The 26,537-nt window shown below is 40.2% G+C and overlaps 1 protein-coding gene across 2 annotated transcripts; it reads left to right on the top strand.

Annotated features, from left to right (window-relative positions):
• Positions 1-475: 475 nt before the first annotated feature.
• DCT (dopachrome tautomerase) lies at positions 476-25,374 on the top strand (the record flags this gene model as incomplete). Of its 2 annotated transcripts, none has more annotated exons than XM_081214757.1 (8): positions 476-847; positions 8,967-9,266; positions 12,141-12,241; positions 12,375-12,541; positions 14,907-15,086; positions 16,686-16,821; positions 21,440-21,641; positions 25,202-25,374. In XM_081214757.1, the coding sequence occupies 8 exons, from the start codon at positions 553-555 to the stop codon at positions 25,372-25,374; spliced, it is 1,554 nt and encodes a 517-aa protein (XP_081070883.1). The 2 variants fall into 2 exon arrangements, with proteins under 2 accessions (XP_081070883.1, XP_081070882.1); XM_081214756.1 differs by having other exon boundaries at positions 553-847; positions 16,686-16,825; positions 21,345-21,641.
• Positions 25,375-26,537: the final 1,163 nt, after the last annotated feature.

Raw genomic sequence — 26,537 nt, 5'->3', positions numbered from 1 at the left:
ATGAAGGCTTCTCCCAGCCCTTACACAAGCCCCACAAGGCCCCGTGATTTGGCAAGCCGGGCAGAATAAAGGCGAAACGGCGTTTGGCTTTTGAACCGAGTTCAAGGCAATTAAAGCCATGGACTAAGGAGGAAAGGAGGAGGTTTAGAAATACCAGTATAATAAGTAGTGTGATTGGAGCACTCCGTCAATTAACTCAATTAGACAAAGCCTGATTTCACGGGGGAAGGCGGTGAGAAGCGCTACCCTCGTTAAATCTGGCCATTAGAGGTGCTTCTAATGGAATTAACTTCGTTTTAGTGATCTGAGTCATATAAAGTAGTCTGTGCATGTACACGTACACACGTGCACACAGGCAGGTTCTGTAATTCTTGTGGATCTTTTTTTCAAGAGGAGAGGAATAGAACGCGAAACAAAAATACACCCCCCAAACCGCAAGTCAAAAATCCAAAACTGGGTGAATGCTCCAGAGCTCAAGAGTGGAAGACAAGAAGAAAGCAGGAGAGAGGTGAGGAGTGGAAGGCGAGAGAGAGTCCTCCCGAATATAAAGCCATGAGCCCCCTTCGATGGGGGCTTCTGCTCGGCTGCCTGGGCTGTGCGCTCCCGCCGCGGGTGCGGGCGCAGTTCCCCCGGGTCTGCATGACGGTGGGCAGCCTGCAGGCCAAGGAGTGCTGCCCGCCGCTGGGCGCCGACACAGCCGACGTCTGCGGCTCTCGGGAGGGCCGGGGCCAGTGCGCGGAGGTGCAGACCGACACCAGGCCCTGGAGCGGCCCTTACGTCCTGCGCAACCAGGACGACCGAGAGCGGTGGCCACGGAAGTTCTTCGACCGGACCTGCAGGTGCACAGGTGAGGAAGGCGGGCAGACGTGCGCATGCGCCCAGCTGGGTGGGGCAGGCCCGCTGGGAAAGGAGCTCCTTCCAAGGGAGAGATGGGACTCTTGAGATGCTTAGACTAGGCTTTGAAAAGCAAACCAAATTGGTCCATCGTAGGCAGGGAATTGAGTAAGGCTGATGTCTTGGTATACTCTTCACACCCTTTGTATATCTAGGTATGAACACTAAGTAAATATTCCGTGGGTCAAGCTTGGTTATATGAACGCATGCCGACACACCATGGGCTTGTCTGTTGGAGGGGGAAGCTAAAGAGCCCAAGAGTCAGCTTTGAAACTCAGAGCAAGTCCTTTCACGATGGATTCAGTGCCCTCTCCTTCTGAAATGGGTTTGCACCTGTTGAAGAGGGTGGTGGGTGAGGCTTGGCATCTGGAAGACAGACGTCGAGGATAGGTGTTCTGTAGTCCGAATCTCAGCGCTCCTAATGATTTCAACAGGTCTCAAGCAGGATACGTCTTGCTTGGGAAGGTTATGACTGGGTTGTAATTTTGCCAGCATCGGAGAGATGTGGCATGACAGAGCTTTCTCCGCGAGCTGAAGAAGAGAGGCTGGCTATTAGATAAAAATGGCTTTTTTCACTCTTACCTGGGTTTGATGTGAGCGTTTCAAAATTTGCTCAGTGTCTCTTTTTTAGACCTTGGTCTCTCTTATTACCTGTTTCTTTGAAATCTCTGTGCACTCCTTAATCCTCCGGCTCTTCTGAACCATCTCAAATCCTCTTTAGCAGGCCTCCCCTCCAGTGTTCAGCAAACATGCACAGCAGTGATAACCACTCAAAGGCTGGCAGGGCATGTGGAACACAAAAAACATAAGCCGTAACTTTAGCAAAGCCCTTGGAAACTGTTCTACAGTGTCTAGCCGCACAAGAGTTTTTTCCTTTTGAAACTATGTTTTTATTGATGTTCTTATATGATGCTGGAACATAGGAAAATACAGATAATTGAGCTATGTAAGGACATAAAAAGGTAAACTAAGGGAATGTACAAAGGGCTGTAATGTTGATGTAGGAATGATATCAGATTTTTTAAACTTAAATTCTGAAACTATTTTTTATACAGTGGATAAACAAGATCCTATTGTCTAGCACAGGGAACTATATTCAATATTCTGTAATAAACCATAATGGAAAAGAAAAAAATTCTGGCTTTATAATCATTCTGTAGTCATATTGTTAATTCTGTGATCCAAAGGAACTGTTTTGTCTTGGGGTATTATTGTGACAAGAAGTTTTTAATAGCATGTTGAATATATGCTGTTCATTTTTTCTAAGCTAGTTGAGCATTTGCTTCTGTAGACATTATCTTGTAGATTCTCATGGTTTTTCAGTCTAAAGAGATGCAGCAGGTTTCATATTACTTGTGGGATTGGAAACCACACTACACAGTGACTTCTTTGTCCATGACTCAAAAATTCTTCTAGAAAACTTATTTCCAGGTCAATTAATGATAGAGTACCACAAGTTACAAAGGTTGGGAATCTCCATTTTATGGAATCTTGGGGGCAGAAGACATTAGGAACTCAGATGTAACTGTTAACTCTCCTTATCACCATCTACTCTATATTTCTGACCTGACTAGCAAGTTTTTTAAAAAGTGGAGACCCTGTCCTGAGGGTATGGTTATAAATATTCCTCTAGAAATGGCAGTAAATTAGGGTCACAGTGACCTAAGTTGTCTCCCTCCTCCAGGATTTGATCTGTCTAGACTCACTCAGGACCATAGCTCTTTCCATCCCAACTTTGGATGGCTCCACTCATGTTGGCTAGATGGTCTTTGTCTTTGAGCCTCAGCGTACCAGGCTAGGTACTTAGTGACTGAGCTGGACAGCTATTTGGTATACATAATAATCACCGTGATGTGTCATATGCCTCAAAGCAAGACACACGTCTTTCAGTTTATTCTCCCTAAAGAGTGAGTTGCTTACTTTCTTAGAGTAATTTCTTCATGATTTAGAAGGCAGTCTTCAGAAGTTAAACCTGATCTCTGGTAGCCTCAAAATTCTTTTGTAAATAGAATCACTGGGATTCTTTTAGTGTTACCCAAAATTTATTAATGAAGAAATGTATATTAGCAACCAGACTGTTGATGACCTTGAGCTTTGTTAATACAGTGGAAAGATAAACACACCATTCATCTCTTGATGGACATTTAAGTTGTTTCCACGTCGTGGCCATTCGGAGTAATGCAGCAATGAACATGTGGATGCCAATATCTTTTTGAGATCCTGATTGAAATTCTTTGGGTTAAATATTTAGATACGGGGTTGGTGGATTATATGATAGTTTTATTTTTAATTTTTTGAAGAACCTCCATACTGTTTTCCACAGCAGCTGCACTAATAGTGTGCAAGGGTTCCAATTTCTCTGCATCCTCGCCAAGTGGTATGTATTTACAACTTAATACCATTCAGCCCTACAAAAGAAGGAAATCTTGCAGTATGCAACAACATGAATGAAACCAGAGGACATTATACTCAGGAAATAAGTCAGTTACAGAAAGATAAATACTGAATAATCCCACTTATATGGGGCATCTAAAATAGTCAAATTCATAGAATCAAAGAATGGAATGGTGGTTACCAGGAGCTGGGAGGAAGAGGAAGTAGAGGGTTACTAATCAATAGGCATAAAGTTTCAGTTAAGCAACATGAATAAGTCCTAGAGTTCTGTACAACAGAACTGTACAACATTCTACCTAGAGTCAACAATAATGTATTGTACCCTTAAATATGTGTTAAGAGGATAGATCTCATGTTAGCTATTCTTATCACAATTAAAAAAAAAACACACACAAAAACCCATAGTCTCCACGATCTTGAAGTTGGTAAAAGATTTTAGCTCAATAAAAAGAAATAAATGCAAACTCTGAGGGGGGAAAAAAACCCTAAATTATGTGCTCAAATTCTCTAGAGAGAAATTCTCTATTCTCTGTGGGGATAAATTGAACCCCCAAAATTACTGAACTTAATTGTCAAGAAGTGGTAAATTTCAGGAGACTTTGGCATCAGCCATTCACCTTCCAGGTCTCACCTGCCAGTTGGCATTCCTGAGCATAGACCAGCTACAGCTGGGTCTTTTGATTTTTGAAAAATATGTGCACCAAATGGTTTATGAACAATTATCTGAGAACTTCTTGTTTGTACAAGTGACTAAGTGCCTCCATTTTCCAATCTCTGAAATGGGGATAATGATGAAACCACATTTGAAAATCCTTTTGAACTCTGTAGATGAAAGGCGTCATGTGAGTATAAAGTATTGTTATTAATATAATAGAATCTCTAATTAAAAGAATAGGCTATTTAGAGCTCCTTGTAAATTCACTAATCGGTGGTCTTTAAGCTTAATTAATCTAATAGCCTTTGGAGGTTGAGCTGATACAGTTCATGTAGGAACATGCATTGTTTGGTTGTTCTCATTCTCTTTCCATTTTTTCCCCAGTCCTAAGTAGGTATAAGACTTTGTCTTTTTAAATCTAATTTTTACTCAAGGACATACTCAATGATAGACTGGTATCTAGGGATCCTTTCTTTCTTCTCTCTCCATTTCCCAGTGAGATAACGCAATCCTTTCTAAAAGGGCCCCATTCATTTATATATCTATATATCTATCTATATCTATATCTATATCTATATCTTGGCTGCTGCTATTGGTGGATTAATGGAAAAATTTAACTCATTAAGTTGATGTTAGGAAATACTAGGAAATCTAAATTAAAGAAATAAACACTTTGTGTGCTAGGCTTTTATGTTATTGCACTTTTCAGTTGTCTTCAGCATTTTAACAAATTCTTTAAATCAGGTTTAGAAGCTCAAATATGAAAGGGATCTGACTGCAGAGCTGTGGGGTATATTTTCTCTCAGACATGCTGGAAAAGGGATTTTTTATCAAATACATTTATGGGTCATAGGTGAGCTCAAATCCACACAAATGCTTTCTTATTAGCATTTCTACATTGCTTTTCAGGGGCAACTCTGGCTTCATGAGATGTCTTTGTTCAACATAATTGTGAAGCATCTCTGGTCTTCTGAGTCAGAATTAATCATTTTGTCTTTTGTCATTCATGGTGTTTGGTTAATTCTTGTTTTCACTTTTCCCACAGTTAGACTTGCGTTGATATTTCATTCCACCCATGTTCCTCGTCCCACTAGATGAAGGCACTCTGCCTTATATTTGTATCCTCTAGGGCTTAATGCCTTTTATTTAGTTATTCATGACTCCTTCATCAGCCACCCAACCAATGTTTATTTAGCACCAATTATGTTAGGCCCTTCAGGTACAAAGAGGAAGAAACCCCAACATAATCTTTGATGTGTTCACAGTGTAGTGGATGAGTAAGACAGGTACAAAAACAAATACTTAGACCATACGACTTGATAAGTGGTATCTGGTAAACCTACTAATGGTAACACTTTATATAGACCTTACTATGTACCAATACTACTCTGTATTAACATGATTGCTTCCCATAAGAACCCGATGAAGTAGAACTCTTATTCCAATAGGACAGGCTTTGAGAGGTCAAGTCCAAATTTACCACGTGTGGCAACTGCATGAATGTACATAAAGCTGTGGGTGCACAGAGCAGGGCATGATTAGTTTTGACCTCCTTTTAGGTATTAGGTGTTAATAAATTATTTGTTGAATAAATGAATGAGGGAGATAATTAGTTATTGGTAATTTTGTTTCTAGCAACCAAAAAGAATCATGGTAGAGGAAATGCAAAGATCTTAAAACTCATGGCCTAAGTTATGAATTACTCAATTTTAATAATGAGACCCCAAAATTCAAAGACAAGTTTTATGCCTTTAATTCTAGAAATGTATCGAATTTACTATTTTGAAATGTGTGTGTGCTATTTCTTAGCATTTTGGAGGAAGGAATTGTTCTTCTATTGTAGAGCTATGACTACACATTCACCTCCAATCACCTGGCTGTAGGTAAACAGCTGGAAGTTTAGGTATTTAGTATTCTTCACATGTGTTTTGTTCAATCACTTCTCAAAAAATATTCTATTCCTATAGAAGCTGCCAAAGTAGGGGATACATTTTAATCAAAGATGTTTTAAAAATAGATATTATACAATTTTAGTAGGTACCCCATGGGAAAATAAATAGACACCAAGCTCCGTGAAGCCTGAAGTACCTTGCATAGCATTTGATACTGTAGTAGCTGTTGAATAAATATTTGTTAAATAATTTATATTTAATAGCTTCACTCCAGTGATCAACATAAATTTTAATGTTTAATGCACACTCTTCAAGAACTTGATTTTCAGTCTTCGGACTAGTAGAATTTTCCCTTTTAAGTATTTTTTTTAAACGTAGGTTCTCATTTGGTGTTGAAACAGGAAAATACAAATAAGCTGTGTAAGAGTAGGTAGAATATTTTGTATGTTACAAAGAGCATAGAACCCAAATTAAAAAAAAAAACTTCCTACTTGTGATATTTTTAAGGACATTTTCTTTAACCATCAAAAAATCCATTGGGTTCATAGAGAAGGAGGCCTGTGCATTTTCTTCACGTAGGACACATGCTAATCGTTTTGTTTTCATGTTATTGGAAAATTTTCTTTTCCTTTAGAGATCCAAATAACCCTCTCTTTACTATGGTCATAGTATGTTTTACTTGCATCTATTTTGGTACTTATAGTTTATCAAAATTATTTGCAGGGCCTGCCTTTCCTTCTAATTCACAAGGAAGAGAAAGGAAGAAGAAAACTGAGGCTTATTGAATCATCTACTACATGCTTTATACTCCTTTTTTTAATTAAAAAACTTAAATTTCAGCTTTATTGACATATAACTGACAAAAAAATAGTAAGATATTTAAAGTGTCCATCGTGGTGATTTGGCTTTATGCTTCTTTCATTCATTAAAGAAATATTCATTTGTACAAGGCCAAGTGTAGGCCTAGGCAGCAGGATAACTGCCTTCCAGTTGCCTGTAGCTGAGACCACTAGATGTCTACAGTTGGCACGATTAATTCAATGAAAAAGGAAATATGAGGTGTCATAGGAGCACAGCATGGGATCATCACCCTGATGTGTGGGACCAGGGATGACCTTGCAGAGAGCCCATTGTGACGCTTAAAGGTGGAATAGGTAACCCATGCAAAGAGGAATGTAGGGAGACCGTGAGGGAAAAGTGTTCTAGACAGAAGGAAGAGCAAGTAAAAAGATCTGGGAGGGGCTTCCCTGGTGGTGCAGTGGTTGAGAGTCCGCCTGCCGATGCAGGGGACACGGGTTTGTGCCCCGGTCCGGGAAGATCCCACATGCCGCGGAGCGGCTGGGCCCGTGAGCCATGGCTGCTGAGCCTGCGCGTCTGGAGCCTGTGCTCCACAACGGGAGAGGCCACAACAGTGAGAGGCCCGTGTACCACAAAAAAAAAAAAAAAAAAAAAAAGATCTGGGAGGAGGGGGAGGAAGAGAAGGGAGGGAGGTTGTCACTCACGTTAAATGCTTTACGTAACCCCTCTCATCCCCTAGGAGATAAGAGTTATTATCCCTTTTTGTTTCAACATTTCACGCCAATAATATTTAAATGTTTATTCTAACTTATTACCACCTAAGGAATGAGGTTCTGGTCATCCCAAAAGCAATAATCAAGGCTAAAAAGGGAAAAGTCAAGCTAAGATAATTTAAACTTTAGATGCTAATCAGAAACATGCCTAGAGCTTGGTATGACTAGTACTCAGTCCCTGGGGTGATAACAAACAAAGCAGAGCCATTTGTTTGCGCTTCCTGACACCATGGCAGCTAATTCACCTGCCAGCCTCCATTGATTTTGTCTTAACTCTGTCTTCTTTGTGAAATAAACCAGCTTTTTAAATGTTGGAGTTCACCTTAATTCCTGGAAGTCAGCTTCTTTATTTTGGTTCCACCTTTAGCTTGGTGTATATTCTCTTCCTTCTCTAAATCAGTGACCTATTTTCATCAGCCCTTCCGTATGTGCTGCAGCGGAGGGGGACTCAGCAGTGATGACATCCAAGGCTACAGCTCAACCCCAGGAAGGGACACCCGGCATGATCTGTGAGAGGAAGGGAACGTGGAAGGCAGCAGTGTTTTTGTTTGCTAGGGCTTCCATAACAAAGGACCACGGACTGGGTGACACACAGAAACTTATTTCCTCACAGTTCTGGAGGCCTGAAGTCCCAGAACAAGGTGTCGGCAGCTGGGATTCTTCTGAGGCCTCTCTTGCTGGCTTGTTGATGGTGTCTTCTCCCTGTCTTCACATCATCTTCCCTCGGTAACTGTGTCCAAATTTCCTTTTCTTATGAGGACACCAGTCATGTTGGATTAGCCAATGATCATTCCCCGCAATGACTTCATTTTAACTTACTTTTTTGAAGACCCTATCTCCAAAGATAGTCATATACTGAGGCACTGGGGGTTAGGGCTTCAGCATATGAATTTTGTGGGGACTCAGTTCAGCTCATAACAGCATGGAATTCATTTCCTGTCCTATTTCTTTGCTGGGAATATTTCTAGGAATTCTCCAGTGTTCAGTCCACTTGGAGAGACAAACATTTCAAGAGGAGAGTAAGGAAAGGCAATTGATCTTCTCTTCTGTTCTACCCCAGAAATGTCTTCCAAACTACATAAGCTTCTTTTTCCATCTTTCCCTTAATTTTTATTATTTACTTATCTATTTATTTTTACATACGATACATGTATTTATTGTACCTACTAGGTGTGTTCTCTTTGGGAAGTACAAAGCTCTTTGAGACATAGGTTGTTCATTTTTTTGTTTTCCCACAAATACTGTGACCTTTTGAGCAGCAAGATCTCTGTTTTACTAACATCTAGAACCAGCAACTAACACGGTGTCTAAGATGTAGTCAATACATATGAAATACATAAATGAACACATTTTTAAGGAAGGGCCAGGACATGAACAAATAGAAAATTTTCATTTTCAGTCACAAAGCAACCACAGACATAAAAATGATACAGACAACAAGTGCTATGGTCATTCAAAGAAGGCATAGAATAGATACAACAAGAATCTCCTCTATGGCACAGGGAACTCTACTCAATATTTCATAATAACTTGTATCCCTTAATTTTTAAAATGCACTAGGAAACTTTGCCGGCTATAACTGTGGAGACTGCAAGTTTGGCTGGACTGGCCCCAACTGCGATCAGAAGAAACCCCTGGTTGTCCGGCAGAATATCCACTCCTTGACCCCTCAGGAGCGTGAGCAGTTCTTGGGCTCCTTAGACCTCGCAAAGAACACGCCGCATCCCGACTACGTGATCACCACGCAACACTGGCTAGGCCTGCTCGGGACCAATGGGACCCAGCCACAGATCGCCAACTGCAGCATTTATGATTTCTTTGTGTGGCTCCATTATTATTCCGTTAGAGATACATTATTAGGTGAGGCTTTTTTTCCCCTGAGTCTAAGGTATTTTATTATAGGTTTGGGATTGGGGTTGGGTGGGTGGGTGGGAAGTATTTTCAGGCAAGTTAATTGACAAGAGAAAAACCTCTCAAGGAATCAAAGAGGAATTAGATTTATGAAAGTCATTGAATTATCAGATGCTGCCCGATGTTAGAATGCAGTGGTTTCTCCCTGGACGTTGGCTGCGGACATTTGAAAATATTCTCTCCTATAGTTGGTGTTTTTGGTTCAGGGTCTAAACTCGTCTCTCCGAAGCTATTCATCCTCAAAGGGAAGAGTTGGTGAAGTGGAGGCAAATTCCTTTTGATTCCAGAAGAAAACATTTCTAAATCTGACCATGGAAGCCTTCTCTGACCTGTTCTTCAAATTAGAGGAATTAACTGAACGTGCGCTAAACGCACGTGAAGCTTCTTTGTGCAGAATTAGAGTATTGGTGTTGGAAGTGTGTATCGCACTAAACTCACACGTATTAGTTGTGAGACTTCCAGGTCATCACTCATGGTGCCCATACACTGCTGTAATTCCCAGGGTTTTTGGAGTTGAACTGTCAAGGAAAAGCATGTGCTGAGCCACAGCAGTGTAGCTTGGCTTAGCCCTTTGAACCACAGTTAGGCTGGATGCTTGAGAAAATGGCACCCTGCTCTTCCAGATACTAAAAACTGGGGCCTGGGATGGGAGCTGTCTGTTAGGAACGTCATTAATCTGGTTCATCAAACTTTATCCTCTGTTATTTTCAGTCAGGGGAAAGCCATGGCCACCAGTTCGCTCCAGGAGGGCTGGAGTCCAGTCCAGATTCTGCTCAGTGCTGTCCTGAGCTTTGGCTCTATTTGCAATTATCCCCACTTCTGGGGCTTCTCTTTGGGGTCAGGGTGAATGAAGATACAGAGTTCACTTTGAATAGTAAGATTCTCATTTGAAATCATCTGTCCTTGTGTGTATCGCTCACTCCCCCTCACTTGATTCCCCCTCATCATTTTTTTTTTTTTTTTTTTTTGCGGTACATGGGCCTCTCACTGTTGTGACCTCTCCCGTTACGGAGCACAGGCTCCGGACGCGCAGGCTCAGCGGCTATGGCTCACGGGCCCAGCCGCTCCACGGCATGTGGGATCTTCCCGGACCGGGGCACGAACCCGTGTCTCCTGCATCGGCAGGCGGACTCTCAACCACTGCGCCACCAGGGAAGCCCCCTCCTCATCATTTTGTTTTGAGAACTTTAAACTCTGTTTTGCATTAAAACATTTACAAAGGGCTGCGTAGCCAATATCAGTGACAGCAGTTTGTTCCCCTCAGTGTCTTTTTAAAACTTGCCTCATAGGTAAGCGTCTGTCTTTCTTTATCGGTAGATAGGGAGGCTCTTCTGGTTATAAACCTTTACAGTTTTCCTGTCATCACTCTGAGGAATTGTTGCTTTATGAGAGGGTAGTCTCTCAAGAGGAAAAGAAAACTATAGTTTCTGGTTGCATCTAGGAATTAAATTTATATTCATTTCTGTTCATGTCTCTGAAGTTATCATGGGTATTTTGAAAAAGAACTAAAGTTAGCTAAAATTTCTACATAACCATCAAAAGCTGTTATGAGAGGGAGAAGAAAGATGGAACAGGCAGTAAGGAGGTCATTAAATCTCCCAAAGCTTTTCACTAAAATTGGCAGTTCCAGAGGCCAGCCAAATTGGTTGGAATGTATTTTTCTCTCTTCTGGGCTCGGCGACCATGCTTGTCAGCTAATAGTTGTAACTGATTGATGTCTGAGGCAGAATCCGTGGAAGTGCCTTTTGGTTACATAAATGCTGAATTTGGACTAAGTGCAGTTGAAGTTGCTTTATTATTCATTAATCCCTCCCTATAAATACATGCTTTTGTGAGGAATAGGTTAGAAAATGTCTTTTAGAAATATATGTCATTTAGGTCTTGATCTATTTTGGGGGATACTCATTCTATCTTCACGAAACATTGCTTAAAAATTAAATTTATAACAGGAGCTCTTAAGATGACCTGAATTTCTCTGGATCTCTGCTGTCAATCTTTCGAGAGATGAAGGAGAACTTATCCTAAAACTCCTAGTTGCTGCTGAGATTGTTTTGTTGTTGTTGCTTTCAGAGAGATAAATGACAAAAACAGTTGTTTTTCCTTATGGTTACCAAGAGGGAAAGGGGGGGATAAATTAGGAATTTGGGATTAACAGATATGCACTACTATATATAAAATAGATAAAGGGCTTCCCTGGTGGTGCAGTGGTTAAGAATCCGCCTGCCGATGCAGGGGACACAGGTTTGAGCCCTGGTCCAGGAAGATCCCACATGCCATGGAGCCACTAAGCCCATGAGCCACAACTACTGAGGCCCAGGCACCTAGAGCCTGTGCCCTGCAACAAGAGAAGCCACTGCAGTGAAGCCACTGCAAAGCCCACATACTGCAACGAAGAGTAGCCCCTGCTCACTGAAACTAGAGAAAGACTGCGTGCAGCAACGAAGACCCAACGCACCCAAAAATAAATAAATAAATTTATCTTAAAAAATAGATAAAGAGCAAGGGCCTACTGTATAACACAGGCAACTTTATTCAGTATCCTGGAATAAACCATAATGGAAAAGAATCTGAAAAAGCATATATATATGTGTGTATATATTTATATATATACACACATATATATATAAACTGAATCACTTTGCTGTACACCTGAAACATTATAAATCAACTATACTTCAATTTAAAAAATTAATTAATTTAAAAAAGTTGTTTTCCGACTAAAACATCACGGACTTATTGGCTCTGCAGCACCTCCCAGTTAACATTTAACATTTAAAAAAAAATCTATTCTGTGACCTCTAACATGTTTCCCTATTGTTTTAGGACCAGGGCGCCCATACAAGGCCATAGATTTCTCACACCAAGGCCCTGCCTTCGTTACCTGGCACCGCTACCATTTGTTGTGGCTGGAAAGAGATCTCCAGGTTGGTCCAAACATTAGTTTCTTTTAATTTTGCTATGTATTTGGTCAAGACCCGTATCAGTCTTTGCTTTATACATTTTCTTGTTGTATCTGATGACATGAATTAAATGACTGGTCATGCCCTTTGCTTTTAGCGCCTCACTGGCAATGAGTCCTTTGCTTTGCCCTACTGGAACTTTGCCACCGGGAGGAATGAGTGTGACGTGTGTACAGACCAGCTGCTTGGGGCTGCAAGACAAGATGATCCGACTCTGATTAGTCAAAACTCCAGATTCTCAAGCTGGGAAATTGTCTGTGACAGGTAATCACATGTGTACCTGCAGCAGAAATCCAGAGATTGTATTTTCTTATTTCTGAGAGATGGAGAATAACTTTACAATTCTGTTTCTAATGCATGTTGGATTCTGTTTACATGTTTCTGAACATTATTTTCCTGAGGGAGGTGGGATTTTCAAAAACGCTGAGCCCTTTAATAAAAAAAAAATAGAGGTATGGAAATCACACTTGTGAATTGAGTATGCTTGGCCATCACTTTGAGATCAACTGTCTTAAAATGAGACGTAGTTCCTGTATTCAGACAACACGTCTTAAGCACTGATCATATTCTAAGCAGTTTAATAGTGCTGGGAATACAAGGATGAATAAAATATAGCTTCCCTCTGGAATATCATTTTATACTTACAAAGGTAGAAGGCTGGTAAACAAACTACAATATAACGTGAGAAGTATTTTAATATGTGTATGTCCAAAGCCAAGAAGAGAATCAGTGAAAGTCTTTAAGAGGTGGAGACACGAGTATCCTGAGACTTCAAGGAGGCACAGATCTCTCAACCAGAGGCAGGGGAGGGTAGTGTGTCCTAGATGGAGGGGACATCATGTATGAAGTTAGAAAAGTCCCTAGAAGCAGTCTGATATGGCTGGGCCATAGGGTGCTGGGGAGTTGAGGGGAACAGGAAATGGGGTGGTGAGACGAATCTCTAAAGTACTCAAATCGGGTCATGTGTATCTGGTGTAGAAACTTTTTTCTACCGTAAGTGACACCAACAAATGTTTGGTATTTGAAAAAAAAAACCAAAGTACTAAAGAACACACAAGCAGCCCATACCCTACAAAGAATTCTGTCCTAGTGATTCCTTGAATTTGTTTCTCTTTCCTGGCTCACATCTCAGGAAGAGATTCCCCAAGAAGCTCTTCTATCTTCCTATATTCATTTGTTTCCTCCACGATCCTCCTGTTTTGAACTCCACTATACTAGAACCCTTGTCCTTTGTCTTTCGACCGCTCCATGGCACAGAGCTTCGTGGTCCACGCCCCAGGCTGGGCATGTGCTTGTTTTCGGGCGTCTAGGTCTAGCTCACTGTGATCCCATCTTCTACATCCTAAGCTTTTCCTACAGCCCTCCAGGCAGTGCTCATAGGGATGTAGTAAGTGTTTTGTACATGACTTAACGTCATTCCATAAGGGCACCATTTCTCATAGTGCCTTGGGCTATTAATGGGTGGTATGTGAAAAGAGATTCCTCTGATCAAATAAATTTAGAGAATGCTGAGTTAAAAGGGTTTATAAGATTTTAGAATGTCTCAGAGCCTTTCATAAGTAACCGTGTTCTTATTTTTCAAGAGGGGCTTAAACTTATCTGACCCTGACACCCTTATTTCACAGACCATCTCACTGGAACACACTTGGGAAAGGCTGCTTTGGAGGCTGTTTTTTGCCTAGTTTTTAGGTACTGGCATCTTTCATCCTCATGTGTGTGCTGATTCTGTTCTCACACACCCAGTAGGATCCCCTCACCCATTAAAATGCACGCAGAGGGGCCTCCCTGGTGGTGCAGTGGTTGAGAGTCCGCCTGCCGATGCAGGGGATACGGGTTCGTGCCCCGGTCTGGGAGGATCCCACATGCCGCAGAGCTGCTGGGCCCGTGAGCCATGGCCGCTGGGCCTGCGCGTCCGGAGCCTGTGCTCTGCAGCGGGGGAGGCCACAGCAGTGAGAGGCCCGCGTACCGCAAAAAAAAAAAAAAAAAAAAAAAAAAAATGCACGCAGAAACATCTTTAAAATTTGATCTCTACCAAATGAAATACTGTTCTGATGGTGGAATTCCAGGCCCCAACAGGCATGTAGGATATAATCTTATGGACACGGGACCTTCCCAGCATCCCCGTTTACCAATTAACCATCCCTTCTGCCTTAGAACATTTTCTAATACAGAGTTTCTCCTAATACTTCTCCTGCATGTAGTTTCATGTGTTTTCACTCTGACCACCTTCATTTGCCTTCAGTTTGCCTGATATGCTTTCCTAGCTTTATTTCTGCCCAAACTGGCTTAGCTCAATATTAATACAGTCTAGCCTGGTCTCTCCTCAGTTACTCAAGATTCAGATGCACATAATAGGAGTCACCGTCTTGCCTAGTAAACCCTCTTATGTCTTTCCAACGGAATGGTAATTTTTCTTCATTATTTATGTGTTGATTCATATTTCATGCATCTATGTTTTTGAAAATCCTTAATCCATAATTGCTTTTGGAAGCAGTACTTTTACCACAAATTTTTGACCCTTGTAAGGTAACTGTAGTAAAATTTTACCATGACTATAACCTTGATTGTTTTACTGGGCTCAAAGTTATGATACTATGCATATTATTTCTAATCTCTTTACACATCTTAGCTTGGATGACTACAACCGCCGGGTCACCCTGTGTAATGGAACCTATGAAGGTTTGTTGAGAAGAAATCAAGTGGGAAGAAACAGTGAGAAATTGCCAACTTTAAAAGACATACGAGATTGCCTGTCTCTCAAGAAGTTTGACAATCCTCCTTTCTTCCAGAACTCTACCTTCAGCTTCAGGTTGGTGCTCTGAGCTCAGCGACCCTGGCGTTTTACAATACGTTTAGATTTTCACACCTGCGGTTGTAATGAACTGGAAGGAAATCCAGGTGTTGGGAGACATCAAGGCTCAGTAATAGGGTAGCACTTGGTAGAAGAGGGTAACAAGGCATCAGTGTCAAGAAAGTCATCATCCACCTACTATCATTAATAGCGTAGAATCAATATCTTCTAACTCAGCCATTCAAAACCACCTTTTGTATTTCTAATTTCTGTACACATATAAGTACAGTCTTCAGAACCAAGGCACCTCACTATATAGAGTATTTTTGAAATATTTGCTCATGATTTTTCTTTTTCTTTTCTCCCTTAAAAAAAATGTCAACCATAGACCTTAATATTGGGGTCTGAGATCTCAGAGGAGTATTACAGATTAAATGCAACTCAGATTACAGCACAGCAATAACATTACAATACTTGAAATTTAAAGGCCAGCTAATAATTTTCTCCCTCTAGAAAGACAGTAAGCATGATGAGAAATATGTATGGCTATAAATAAGATTTTAAACAAACATCTTTGAAGCTCCAAAAAAGAATGGCAGATAGACTCATGGTCTTCTCCCAAACTGAATTCTCTCTCTCAACTGTGTGTAAATTATACAACTGATGTGTTATTTGGGGCCAGGGGCAGGGGAGGCTGAACTTACTGCAGAGGCTGTGCCAAGTGTAGCAGAGCCCAGAGTCTGTGCTGGGGTTGGACACATCCCTTAGAGTAGTGTCAAAGGTGAGGTGAAGGGTGACCTTTACCTTGAAAAGGAGCATGCATTAGTTTTTCCTTGTGATACAAGTGCAGTCGACACAGATTGCATTCCATATAGATTTTAGTTAAGCGAGTGGTTTTCAAAGTATGGTGCCCAGACCACCAAAATTGACATCACCTGGGAGTTAGGTAGAAAGAACCACAGATTGTTAGGACCCAGCCTGTACCTACTGAATCAGAAACTCTGGAAGTGGGGCATGAAATATGTATTTTTATTTTCCAGTGATTCTGATGTATGCTTAAATTTGAGGATCACTGAGTTAGGGTATGGACAATGAAAATTTCCTGAAAATGAGGAGGGGAAAAAAGAGAAAGATAAGGGGAATTTGGGGATATGTTTAGAATGCTGAATGTATTACAGTCAAACAGCAGATTTATTTAGTGGAGAAATAGGAATATAAGATTATATGTTAATTCAAAAAAAATTTATTGATCTCAGACCATGTGCTTGGCATGGTACTGAGACCTGGAAACACAAATTTGAAGAAACCGCAGTCTCTGTCCTCTAGGAGTTCATATCTGGCATGGGAGACAGATAAGACGGTAAATAATCTTCATACAGTACACAAAAGATATAGACTCCAACCGAGCAGGTGTGGAAGTAGCATGGATTAGGAGTTCCCTTCTCTTTAGAAGATCTCATTAAAGGTTGTTGCTAATTCTTAGCTATTTAGCTACAACAGAGTTTCCCATTTCCCGACACAATCTCAAAATAGAAGACTATTGTCTAGGCTGGAAACAATACAAAGGGACCTTTTTCAATTCATGACTCTTGTCGCTGACATACTGATTTCTCTCAGGAATGCCCTGGAAGGATTTGATAAAGCAGACGGGACCCTGGACTCTCAAGTGATGAACCTTCATAATTTGGTTCATTCCTTCCTGAACGGGACAAATGCTTTGCCACATTCTGCTGCCAATGATCCTGTTTTTGTGGTATGTTCAAAGACTCAGAAGAGATGAAAAGTTTTCTAGATAATGTGTTGGATTTATGTGCTTTACAACAAGATTAAGGTTTGGCGTGTGTTTTATTCTCTGTGTGAGTGGGCTGTATGCATATGTAAGTTAATTTAAATCTCCAGCATAGGGGTGATTAGATAGCATTTGAAGTTCCCTCATCAGAAACCTGTACTTTAGAGATGGTTAGCTTTGGAATGACCCTAGATGGGAGTTTACAGTCCAGAGATGGATTCATAAATTAGCATAATAATATTATAAATTATACCATAATTTAGCATAACATATCGTACATTAGCATAATGAAGAGTGATTTTTCATTGGTGGGATGAGTGGTGTTGAAGGTAAGTGATGGGCTGGAAGTACTGTGCAGGTACTGTGACCCTTGCATGATGCCCAGGTACCTGAGGTCCAAAACTCTGTTTGGTGTTTGGTCCTGGCTTCCCTCACTTCACAAAGGATTCTGGCTAAAAATGAGCTGCTTTTGTCATCAGAATATCAGAAATGTGGACTATTGGTCTCAACTTCTAACAAGGTGGGGGCTTGTCTGGGAGTCCTCCATTGCCATCTTTGTTCTTCTGTAGGATGATCCTTGTTCCCTGGCTCTAACTTGGTATCTCACATCACTTTTCAGGCTATCATTTCAGCCATCAGATTATGCCAAGCATTTTGATTTCTACCTCCTCTGCTATCTATCTACACATCTATTGACACCATATGTCTCTAAATAAGTTTTTATTAAAACACATTTTAAACTATATAATTTGTACATACAACTCATATTCATAAGAAAAAATGTCACTCCTACCCAGTACTCCAAAATATTGAGTAGAACAGCAGAATCCTCTGACGAACTGAGGATTAAACCCAGACTTTCACTCCTACCAAAGGTAATGCCAGTAATTTTTTTAAACAACTTTATTGTGGTATAATTGCTTTACAATGGTGTGTTACTTTCTGCTTTATAACAAAGTGAATCAGCTATGCATATACATATATCCCTATATCTCCTCCCTCTTGCATCTCCCTCCCACCCTCCCTATCCCACCCCTCTAGGTGGTCACAAAGCACCGAGCTGATCTCCCTGTGCTATGCGGCTGCTTCCCACTAGCTATCTATTTTACATTTGGTAGTGTATATATGTCCATGCCACTCTCTCACTTCATCCCAGCTTACCCTCCCCCCTCCCCATGTCCTCAAGTCCATTCTTTATGTCTGCGTCTTTATTCCTGTCCTGCCCCTAGGTTCTTCAGAACCACTTTTTTTTTTAGATTCCATATATATGTGTTAGCATATGGTATTTATTTTGCTCTTTCTGACTTACTTCACTCTGTATGACAGACTCTAGGTCCATCCGTCTCACTACAAATAACTCAATCTCGTTTCTTTTTATGGCTGAGTAGTATTCCATTGTATATATGAGCCACATCTTCTTTATCCATTCATCTCTCAGTGGACACTTAGGTTGCTTCCATGTCCTGGCTATTGTAAATAGTACTTCAATGAACACTGTGGTACATGACTCTTTTTGAATTATGGTTTTCTCTGGGTGTATGTCCAGTAGTGGGATTGCTGGGTCGTATTGTAGTTCTATTTTTAGTTTTTTAAGGAACCTCCATACTGTTCTCCATCGTGGCTGTATCAATTTACATTCCCACCAACAGTGCAAGAGGGTTCCCTTTTCTCCACACCCTCTCCAGCATTTATTGTTTGTAGATTTTTTGATGATGGCCATTCTGACTGGTGTGAGGTGATACCTCATTGTAGTTTTGATTTACATTTCTGTAGTTGCTAGTAATTTGATTTTCAATCCTAAATCTCAAGGACTGCCAAATCTTATGTCCTTATTTTGAGGAAACCCACTAAGTGTGCAGGGCTTGACAACATTTTTCTGTCAATGGCCAGATAACACGTGTTTTAGGCTTTGCAGGCCAGATGATCTCTGTTGTAGCTATGCAACCCTGCCACTGTAACATGAAAGCAGCCATAGACAATACATGAACAAGTGAGTGTATTACCCAAAGACTGGGTTCAGTCTCTTGGCAGACATCGAGCCAAAAGACACAACCAAGCCAAAGATTGATCTGAAGAAGGAAAGATTTATTGCTTGCAGCAAGTAAGGAGAACACTGGGGATATTTCAGGAGAACACTGGGGATATTTCCCAAAGCAGTGTCTCTCGGAACAGCAAAATTGGGGAAGTTTTAAGCTAAGGGTACATGAATATTCATGAAGGGGCTTGTGCAGAGGAGATTCAGCATAGAACTGGGGCAAAGGTCGACAGAGTCCAAGTCACAAGTCAGAAAAGGTTAACATCATCATCTCCTAGGTTCCACTGATCAGGTGGTTGAGCGCTAGAGGGGGGTTTAGATTCTTCAGAACAGCTCAAGAACATGCTTCAGGCTAATCTTTACCATTGAAACGGAACTGAGAGTTTTTACAACTAATTTGTTGTCTTTGCTATAGTTACTTCTCTTGCCTGATAACAGTCAGTTTGTTCTTTTGTTTCCTTAAAATTGTTATTACTGAGGCCTGTTCAAGGGCAAGCATTGAGGACAGGCTTAGATCACAAAACGGCTTAGGCTTAAAATGGCCTCTCTTATGTCGAAAAGCTGTATCTGGTTCTTTTCCAGCAGGGATCCCCCTCCCCTAGCTGCCTACAAGTGTGGTGTTCTAATAAAACTTTATTTACAAGAACAGGCTGCGAGCCTTATTTACCCAGCAGGCTTTAGTTTGCCAACCCCATCTTGAAGGGATCAGTGTCTTCTCTGCTGTACAGATGTCTCTTTAGTCATCTTTCTCTTCCTGCTCTAGTTAGAAGCCATATTATGACTTTATGGACGAGGAATTTCGTGACTTACATGTAGTTCAAAGACACTAGATGTTTAATCGTCCTTGTCTTCATTACTTTTAATACCTTTAATAGTTAAAATTTTGTTTTCTTTCGTATAAGTTATGTATATATAAATAGACAAAAAGCCTCAGACCTTCTTTGAAGGCACAGAAGGAGTACTGTTTTGGCACCAGGTCCAGAACTCACAGTTACTTTAGGCTGTTTACAAAGAGTTTCATGTTGAAGCCAATTCAGCTTCAACAGTATCGAAAGCCAGGTTAAAGCACTTAAGTTAACAGAGTTATAGCTTCTGGAATTTCAAATTCATGAGTCAATTTATGCAAAAACATTGCATATAACATTTATTAAATTTATTTTTCTGAAATCTCTTCAAGCAAGAGAAATACAAAGTTGTATGTGATCGCAATATTGAGTATAAGAAGGTATAATGCTAAAATGCAGGAAGAACTCTGAACTGATCTCTGAAATTCTAATTTTAAGGTAATTGAAGGAAATGCACACATTTATCATGGAAAATAATATTAAGTCGCAGGAATGCTAAGTAGTTCTGTTTTCAATATTAAATGCAGGTATAACCTAGAAAAGAAAAAAAAGAGGGAAACCAATAGACTATAAAGTTAAATAGTTAACTGCCACAAAAGAAAGTATGTTAGAGACTAGTAACTTTCTTCCCAATTCCTAAAGATAATATTCTTAAAGTGTATTCGGATATTGTCCTCCTAGAAAGTTACATTTGGCAAGTTGTAATTCTTTCAGTTCCACAGTAGCTAGGAGACTCATAGGTTGCATGGTTAGTACTCACTGAATAGCTCATGTGTCTGTTCTTCACCTTATATGCTGAAATTCTAAATGGAATTAAGATATACAAGCAGCCTTATTACCATTTGTATTTCTTTCTTTCTTTTTTTATTGAGCTATAGTCAATTTATTTACATATAATATTGTGTATATTATATATGTAACTGAATCACTTTACTTCACACCTGAAATTAACACAATATTGTATGTATATATATATATATTCTTTTTCAGATTCTTTTCCGTTATAGTTATTATAGGTTATTAGATTATTACAAGATGTTGAATATAGTTCCCTGTGGTATACAGTAAAACCTTGTTGTTTATTTGTATTTCTTAACAATGACAATCATTTGGATAAGAAAGGAATTTAAGAACATAAAGCAAGAAAAGAGAAAATGAGTTTCTAAAAACAAAGATCTAATGGATTACACTAAGTTAAGCCTGTAAGAACTTATCAGACTCTACTTTTCTAGGCTGCAATAAAATTACTAAGATTAATAGGTCATAGTAGCAAATATAAAATACTTCTGAGTTAGTATGAGTTTAGTTGAAATTTTACAAAAGAAGTATATAGGACATTGCTTTTCCCCCATCAAGAGCAAAGCACTTAAAAATGGGTCTATTATATTTATCTTCCTTAAAAAGTCATAGAGCATATCTTGAGTAATTAAAATAACATTGTTTTGGGCTTCCGTGGTGGCGCAGTGATTGAGAGTCTGCCTGCCGATGCAGGGGACACGGGTTCGTGCCCCGGTCCAGGAGGATCCCACATGCCGTGGAGCGGCTGGGCCCGTGAGCCATGGCCGCTGAGCATGCGCGTCCGGAGCCTGTGCTCTGCAACGGGAGAGGCCCAACCCCATTTCATTTTCGAGAAAGTTCCAATCAGATTGGTCTGATTGGAACAGACCTATCAATGTTAACACTGTGTTCAACTGTCTTGCAGGTCCTTCATTCCTTTACTGATGCCATTTTTGACGAGTGGATGAAAAGGTTCAATCCCCCTGCGGATGCCTGGCCTCAGGAGCTGGCACCCATTGGTCACAATCGGATGTATAACATGGTTCCTTTCTTCCCTCCGGTGACTAATGAGGAACTCTTTTTAACTGCAGACCAGCTTGGCTATAGCTATGCCATTGATCTGCCAGGTAACTAATGCAACTTCTAAATGCGTGATTCGTTCATCTTCTAAAGAAGCTTTCTTTCCTTTTTCCTTTCTTTTTAGTGTAAACCACGACCTTAAATTGAAGTACTCAGGTCTAGTTAAGTTTATTGGCAATTTTATAGAGTATCTATATTTACCAAAATGAGCCTTTAAACTACCAATTAAACATCAGAAAAGGGACTGGTTGGATGACTCTTGTTTTAGAAAATTGAAAGTTGTTAAGAGAACTTATTTCACAGGGAAAGTATCTACACCCGATTTGACAATTCTACTTGAATTAATTGAAAACTGGCCGTGGTTTGAAATGCCTAAGCAATAAAATCAAAATGCACTGGCCACCCATGGATGGATACTAGCAGGAACTGAAGGTAAGGCTGGGCTTATGGTGAGGCAGATGCAGCACGTGCCTCAGGCACAAAGTTCAAGGGCAGGCCAAAAACTCAGTAATTGAGCTAAGGAGTAATATTCTCAAAAACCCAAATTCATGCAAAAAAATCTATGATGAATACACTATCAAAATTTTAAAGACAGGCTGTCGTTGTTTGTTTGTTTTATACCCCTGCATCAGTTTGTAAGTAGACCAATTTTTTTTTTTTTTCCCCAGTTAGCCAGTACCACACCTGCTGAATGGGTTTGTGAAGATGACAATGGTCTGCCAATAGATTGGGCTGCACGGGGCTTCATGTGTACATTTTTTTTTTTTTAATGAATTTTTTGAAGTCATGTTTTTAAGTTGTAGGTTTTTTGTTAGCTTTTCCACCTGGTTCAAAATATGGGAGGATATTTTGATAAGTGTATGTATGGGCATATATTTTTTTTATTTGCCCAGGCCCCAGTATAGCGCCATGTGCCATTTAAAGAATCTTAGGACAGGTTGAGAAAGGAAGGTAAAACAATTTAAAAAATCTCTAAATTTGTCAAGAAGCTGAAAAACATACGGCCTATCTGCTGGTGGCGTTTCCCCATTGGTGCAAAGTAATCAAGATGATTTCTGAGGTCACGTATCTCTCTCTGTCTCTCTCTAGCTTTCAAAGCCTTTCAGACCCTGGACCCTGTCCTTTCTTTTTCCTTCCAGTTCTATATCTACTGCAGCTTGTTCCCCTTACTGATTTGAAGTTTCTGTTCTTTGGTCAGCTAAGGATATCTCTTTGAAACTTTTCTATTTTCTCTGGAATTGAACATAATAATAATCAGAAAGTTTGGAATGTGCATTTTGACCATGCTTCCATGTCCTCTGACATCAGCCAATTAACAGGTACAGACCAAGAGTCTAAATATGCCCAGAATGCACTAACTCATTAGAAGATACAAATTACATTCATTTATTGGTTTGACAAAGATATTTACAATCCTGCCTGGGGAGACATAACTATAACAAAAGGTTGGAGAAAGGAGAGAGGGATTTGAGAAAGGAGCTGGGTCTTGAACTAGACTAAAGAGCTGGTAGGTCTTAGGTAGGTGAGGGGGAAAGAAGGGAGCATTTTAGATTGAAGAAGGCCAGGGAACAGGGCTGTGAAAGACACGTAGTCTATATAGAGGACCATGAGAAGAAGGTCTGGTTGTAGTGGAAGGCTTGGGTAGATAACTGTGAATTAAAGTTGGATTTGAGAGAAGGGCCTGGTTACTGAGCGCTTTAAAAGCTGGGCAAAAACCACGAGATGCCACTCTACACCCATTAAGAGGGTTACTACTCTGGAAAGCAGAAAGTAACAAGTGTTGATGGGTTTGGAGAAAATGGAATCCTGGTACACTGCTGGTGGGAATGTTAGCGTAGGCTGTGTGGAAAACAATATGGCAGCTCCTCAAACAATTAATGTAGAATTACCATACGATCCAGCAATTCTGCTTCTGGGCATATATATACCCTCAAAGAATTGAAGGCAAGTAATGAGATATTTGTACACCTCTGGTCATAGCAGCATTATTCACAACAGACAAAGGTGGAAGCCGCCCAAGTGCCCAATGACAGATGAATGGATAAAAAAATGTGGGCGATACATACAATGGGATATTATTCAGTCTTAAAAAGGAAGGAAATCCCGTCACATGCTGTAACATGGGTGAATCTTGAAGACTTTATGCTAAGTTAAATAAACCAGTCACAAAAGGACAAAAACTAGGATTCTACTTCTATGAGGCACCTAGAGTAGTGAAATTCATGGAGACACAAAGTAGGATGGTTGTTACCAGGGGCTGGGAGGGAATGGAGGGTTGAGGAATTACTATTTCAGTTTTGCAAGAGAAAAAATTTCTGTGGATGGATGGTGGTGATGACTGCACAATGAATGTATTTAATGTCACGGAACTTAATTTAAAAATGGTTAAGGTGGTAAAATATATGTAATGTGTATTTTCCCACAATTAAAAAATAATAAGTAACTAAAAAAAAGCTAAGCAGAGGAGTTTGGACAATAACAAAGGCAATCATTTTTGGCTCCTGAACCAAGAAATGACAGAATAAAAATCTGTGTTTTAAGAAGATGAGGATGGCAATAGATCCTGCCAGATTGCTGCAGGAAGAGACAAATTAAAATCCTCTTGGAGAAACACCATTGTGATGAGTCAGGGTCCTCTGTGGATTGGAGGGAACTAACTAGAAGGACAATCTTACATTTAGAGAAGTGTAGAGTATAGAACAAGAACCCAGTTCAGAGAAACTGAATTTAAGAACAGCTGGCCAAGGATATGATAATTTTTAAGGAAACAACAAAAAATGAAATCCATTAATTTTGTGGAAAAGTGCTTATAAAATATATTTGAATAGAGGATTGGATTTATCGTGTGATGATTCAGATTTTATTCACAACTATTTAAATGGGTCCAAATTCCTTCTGCTCTTGCTATTGAATGGCTCCTGTTATAATAGCCAATCTCATATGTCTTACTCACTTATCACCCCATAAAAAAGAGACAATGGAAGAATTTCTAGACCTGAATGTTGTATATTTTGCAGTTCCCCGGTACCATTTTAGCATGCATTTTTTTTTTTTTTTTTTTTTTTTCTTTTTGCGGTATGCGGGCCTCTCACTGTTGTGGCCCCTCCCGTTGCGGAGCACAGGCTCCGGACGCGCAGGCCCAGCGGCCACGGCTCACGGGCCCAGCCGCTCCGCGGCATATGGGATCCTCCCAGACCGGGGCACGAACCCGTATCCCCTGCATCGGCAGGCGGACTCTCAACCACTGCGCCACCAGGGAGGCCCTAGCATGCATTTTTTACAAATGAGTTTCTAACTCACAAAAGTAGTTATATACTTCCTTGGAGGGTTTATTCTGTATAAGTATTTATCGTAAGAAATTTTTAAAATGCAATAATCTACATTCAAATAATGGAATGCCATTTCCCACTTCCTCCAGAAAAACAATTGTGGATATGATAAATAGTTGGTAAGGAAGGAGAAGATAAATTTTATTCCAGCCCGTGTAGTTTTGCTTTATCAACAAAAGTGCATGTGAAAGGCTAATAGGTTTATTCTTCCCTTTTCTAAGAGTATTCAACCGATGAAAATCCCTGTCATAGACCCTTCTCTTCTGCTTTAATTTCAGTTGAAGAAACTTCAGATTGGACCACAACCCTCTCAGTGGTTATGGGGATGCTGGTGGTTTTCGTTGGTCTTTTTGCACTGTTGCTTTTCCTTCAATATAGAAGACTTCAAAAAGGATATACACCCTTAATGGAGACACAATTAAGCAACAAGAGATACACAGAAGAAGCCTAGATGCTCATGCCTTACCCTAGGGAAGAGGCTGGCCAAGGCTTAGTTCTGACCCTGACAGTGAGCAAACGAACCCTCACTGTTTTTCCTTTCATTGAAGATCTTTGGCATAGGTCCTTCTGCTGTGGTGACGACCCCAAATACGGAAGCTGCTTAGCTGTAGTTTCTGGTTTGCCTTGTTTATCTAACAAACAAGCTAAAGTGCTTGAGGGTGTCTCTACCATCAAACGAAGGTAGAGCTGATGATGATTGGTGGTATTTGTTAATAATTCCTCATATTGATTAAGCCTCCTCGTGTTCTGAGAGCACCCCAAAAAATCGATAGAGTGGGTTCATTGAAATTTGCAGGTCAGTGTAATTTGAGAGCTGGCCAAGATCATGGTTCAATCTTTCTCAGCCCACACGTCTTCAGTTGTAAAGGGATGGGGGCAGGAAGGCGCAGGCGCTACATGAGTCTCCAAGGTCTCTTTTAGGTGTAAACATCTATGATTTTAGGTGTCTTGCTGATCATCTTCCTGCAGGTTCTTTTCTCTTGTTCTCTCCAGCCTTTAAAATGGCCTTGAAGATGAAAATAGGCCTTATTTTCCATACAGGATGGAGAATGAATGAATGAATGATCAATTTGGTTCTCTTTTCTAAATTAGACTTTACAGAGTTTATAAAGAGTCTGCAGTTCTTAACAGCAGAGCTATCACCAGAGTCAATGGCTGAATAAACATTGATCCTATAGTGGTAAATGAATAGATGAGGGATTAAATTCATTTAAATTAATCTGGTTGATTAATATACTGTTTTGAACTTATTAACAAATATAGAGTCACTCTTTCCAGGAAAGTCTGACTGGAGAAGGCTGGTGAGCCTATAATCCTGAACATGATGAGACAATTGGAGAGTTCCATTGCTCAGCTCATTTGCTGACCCCAAACCAATTCCTTTGCTAGGGAGCCTCAAATGAAAACTTATTCACGCATTTGGCTTATTTTTAAGAGTTGACTTTAAATTCATTAATGCTGCCCTGTACTGACGTTACTTACAAATGCGAATTGAGTCTTATCATTTAAAAGCAAACCATCCATACAGAATATGACAATTCAGAATTAAATGGTTATGATCCACTAAGTAATCATGAGATTATGAGAAATGAGAATGAGGTAGTCTTCACGAGA

The sequence above is a fragment of the Mesoplodon bidens genome (genome assembly GCF_964165515.1).
Source record: "Mesoplodon bidens genome assembly, chromosome: 17".
Lineage (NCBI taxonomy): Eukaryota > Metazoa > Chordata > Mammalia > Artiodactyla > Ziphiidae > Mesoplodon > Mesoplodon bidens.
This window is presented reverse-complemented; position numbering and strand designations above follow the sequence as displayed.